At 45.2% G+C, this 4117-nt stretch overlaps 1 protein-coding gene across 1 annotated transcript; it reads left to right on the top strand.

Moving 5' to 3' along the window:
* The first annotated feature begins 816 nt into the window (after window positions 1-816).
* On the top strand, window positions 817-2080 carry LOC133927828 (expansin-A17-like). The gene is made up of 2 exons (XM_062374212.1): window positions 817-1027; window positions 1168-2080. The coding sequence occupies exons 1-2, from the start codon at window positions 850-852 to the stop codon at window positions 1812-1814; spliced, it is 825 nt and encodes a 274-aa protein (XP_062230196.1). The 5' UTR covers window positions 817-849; the 3' UTR covers window positions 1815-2080.
* The last annotated feature ends 2037 nt before the right edge of the window (window positions 2081-4117 follow it).

Below are 4117 nucleotides of genomic sequence, written 5' to 3'. Positions count from 1 at the left end.
GACTCAGGAAACAGAGCAGAGTAAGTTTTAGGACGCGAATCCTCTTACTTTGGGAGCAAAGTCGCATACCATCCATGTGCATCGGCTTTTGGGGTATGCACCCGTCCAAGTAACCCAATTAATCATAAATTGGTTCTTCTTACTTGAATTCGATGGAGATGAACATGCTGGGACTTGTAAGCAGGCAGGCCGACGGACAAAGCATCAATTGGGAGCTATTGCAGCAAGATCCTTTCACTGCCTTGTGCTGTGCTCAGGTAGGTTCTCCCTCTCGCTGAGCGGCGAGGAAGAAGATAAGAGACGAGAATTTAGAGGGTAAAATATCAGATGAATTTCCGGATTCTAGGCCTTCTGTTCTCCAGTGATAATTGGTATTTTTTAGAAAATGGAAAAAATGTGATAATTGGTATTTTACATACCAAATGCAAATTCTGTGTGTGACAACAAAACCACGCTTCTCCGAAATGGCGTAATATGCTTAAACAACATTGTCAGGTATAATATATGAAAGCCGACGATAGAAGTAATAAAGGTTTCAAATGCCTTGCAATTTATTTGGTCCATGCGTGCCTAGCATGTTCCATTGGAGATCGATTTGGAATGGATGGCATGTCATTTTGGTCAGAACATAGCAGAGAAAAGAAACTAACAAATTAAAATCGTGCGCCCAACTCTCAAAGACGAGACGGCTAATATTTCATTATATATATTCATGGCTGTCGAGTCAGGTCGGTCGATCCCAACGTGCTGCCCAACACGTACGATCCGGTTGCTTTATAAACATATATGCATCCGGTAGTAATATGACGGTGCAGTGCCACACAGATCCATCATATCCATCGGTCATACATGGCCATGGAGAGAACTAGAACTCCGGTGATCGTCGCGGTGGTGATCATGGCGGCGGCACAGCTGGCGACTGCGAGCTACTACGGCCAGCAGCCGGCTGCGCCTTTCAAGACGTCCGACTGGCACGACGGCAGCGCCACATTCTACGGCGACTCCTCCGGCCTCGGAGCAGACTTCGGTACGTACGTACGTACATTCTAATTTATATACACCGTGTGCGTATAAAAAGTAAGTATATACGTACACATGCACCACACTGTGATGCATGCATATGCATGTTGTGCACGAGCACGATGAACTTATATATGCACCGTGCAGGCGGCGCGTGCGGCTACTGCGCCAACGATATCGTGTCGCTCTACTCCACGAACACGGCGGCGCTGAGCACGCCGCTGTTTGACGACGGCAACGGGTGCGGGCAGTGCTACGAGCTGCGATGCGTCAAGTCCCCCTGGTGCAACCCGGGCTCGCCGTCGGTCATCGTAACCGGCACCAACCTCTGCCCGCCCAACTGGTACCTCCCCAACGACAATGGTGGCTGGTGCAACCCGCCGCGCCAGCACTTCGACATGGCCCCGCCCAGCTTCCTCAAGCTTGCCCAGAGAGTAGCCGGCATCGTGCCCGTCCAGTTCCGCCGGGTGCCGTGCCAGAGGTCCGGCGGGGTGAGGTTCTGCCTGCAGGGCAACTACTACTGGCTGCTGGTGTACGTCATGAACGTCGCCGCTGCCGGCGACGTCTACGACCTGGCGGTGAAGAGGCCCGGGGAGTCGGACGGCGCCTACGTGCCCGCGAGCCACAACTGGGGGATCACGTACCAGGTGTTCGCTGCGCTGGGCAATGCCAAGGGGCTCGTCGTCAAGATGACCAGCTACAGCTCGCCGCAGCAGACCATCGTCGTCGACGACGCCATCCCCGCCGGCTGGAGCGCAGGGCTCTGCTACCAGGGATCAAACAACTTCTATTAATTGATGACATATTGGTCAATCGGAGCTGGAGTTTGGATATCCATCATCTCGATCTTCGTTTTGTTATCAACTTTTGCCCCATGCTTCCTTTGTTGGTTTCATAGGATGGTGCTAATTCAACTTCTGTCGTGTGTTTAATTTTTTCCTTCAAATATTCTTTGTTGAATGTATCGATCGATCTTGTATTATGTGGTAGTTGCTATTTATGATTTAAGTACACTCCGTATATATCCCTTAAATGTGCTTGGTGTTTTATATCGTTGCTCCTGCATGCAAGTGCTGTATCTTGATCTGTGTAAAACTGTAAATTATAGTATATAAGAATTAATCAGTCTCATCAGGCGCACCATGTCCGGAAATTCAGTCGTTGGTGGAGTTCGTGCTAACAATTAGCTCTGAACAGAAAACATGTAATTAAAAAAATCTCACCAAATATGTATATTCCATTTGATTATATCTTCGTTGCACGACTAATAACTATATCCGAACTGCAGAGCATGTCTGCTGGTCAAACAGAATATATACGTACTAATTAATTCGTTAAATTGTCTAGCCTCCTGTATCGATCTATGAGGCGAGATAATTTTTGTTTATATTTCAATTATTCCTTCCGTTCAGAAATAGTAGGTGCATTTTTTTTTGAAAAAGTTAAATTTTGTATACTTTAACTAATATTTAATCAAATTATAATAATGTCTAGTGTATAATTAATTATACAACTAGGTTCATAATTCAAAATAATTTCACAATATATAGGTTTTATAGCTATAAATGATATATTTTGTGAGAAAACCTTAGTCAGAATTCAATTTCGAAGACCGAGCAAAAAAATGCGCCTACTATTATTGAACGGAGTGAGTAGTAAATAAAAAAAAACTACATTGTATATGTTAGGTTGTATCTACAAGACGCGGCTATATATATGGCTCCAATTACTTTGCTTGCAATTTTGCTCCAGATTTTGGTTGGAGCAAGTGCTCTTTGTTGGGCATTGTGACTATGTCGTAATGATATTGTTTTTGACGAGGTGCGAGTTCATTCTTCTATGCTGGTACTTTTTAGAGGCACCGACTGAATTCATCTCTAGACGCTACATAAATGTGGCATGCCGCTTACTGAAGACCATCGTGATAGAAATCTTCGCTAGACATGGGTGAAAACCTTCTGTGTCACAATAATGTTTTCTATAAGGTTCGAGTTCATGCTTCTATGCGGGTATGCTTCTATGCGTGTAGTTCACGCGTGTACAATTATACGCCTTTTCCTTTCTAATTGCAGAATATAATTGGGAAGTTATCCGTGTAAAGTTGCCAGAGGTTGAGTAAACATCTAATTTGTGCAGATCAAAATGGAAAAAAATTGTTATGTGAAGAGCCAATCCAGCCGAACTTGAGTCCGGAGCCAAGTCAACGAGCTGGCTAGCTCAAGATGGATAGATATATACTTAGGGGTGTGATTATATTAGTTTCCTCGCTTACCCCTAGCTTAGCCAAGCTAGCTAGATGTTAACCCAGACCAGGCCAAGACAGGCTTCAGTAATGCTTTTACCTGGTGTTTGATTTGCCTGCGTTAGCTAAGCCTGTATTCGTTTCTTCGAGTGGTTGGCTAGACAGAGGTGCAGTGGAAGAGGTGGAGTTAACCCTAGCTTTGTGGTTTGGATGTGTGATGTGGACTCACCAAAGCCTTGCCCTGCACCCGCGAAGCATTAGCCACTTGGCTAAGAGCAGCGGTGGATCCAGCGAGGGGTGGGGGTGGCCTCAAGCCCCCTACTGGCTGCTGCTAGCTCTCCATTAGATAGATGGGGTGAAAGAGAAGAAGAAAGAGGAAGAGGAGATGGAGGAAGAAGAGAGTGAGTCTCTACAATTTGCGTCTGAGTCGGTCACTAGCTAAGAGGCCTGGCCACCTAACCAAACACTGGTAGGCTGTATCTGGCAAGATTGGTTGGGCCTTAGCCAACTAACCAAACACAACCTAGGTAACATAGCTTACAACTTGTTAATTTTTTTCAAGTCTTGCGTTTTGTTATTGTAATTTTTCTCTTTCAAGGAAAGCAGTGAAATATATTTCTTAATTTCAATGGCTTATCTATGAATCTCAGCCAGCCACTCAGGTTCTGGTAGGGCCAGGCCAACTTTTGAGCAAAACCAAGGGTTCTTTTGTTAATTAGAATCTTTGCTACCACTCGTGCTGCATTTTGATATGTTCTTCAGAAGTACTATACTAATACTGATAGCAGCTGCATCTTCTCAACAAGGCAGGGAACTGCATCTGCACCTGATGAACAGCGGTTTTGGGCCTGAATA

The sequence above is a fragment of the Phragmites australis genome, chromosome 8, assembly GCF_958298935.1.
Source record: "Phragmites australis chromosome 8, lpPhrAust1.1, whole genome shotgun sequence".
Lineage (NCBI taxonomy): Eukaryota > Viridiplantae > Streptophyta > Magnoliopsida > Poales > Poaceae > Phragmites > Phragmites australis.
This window is presented reverse-complemented; position numbering and strand designations above follow the sequence as displayed.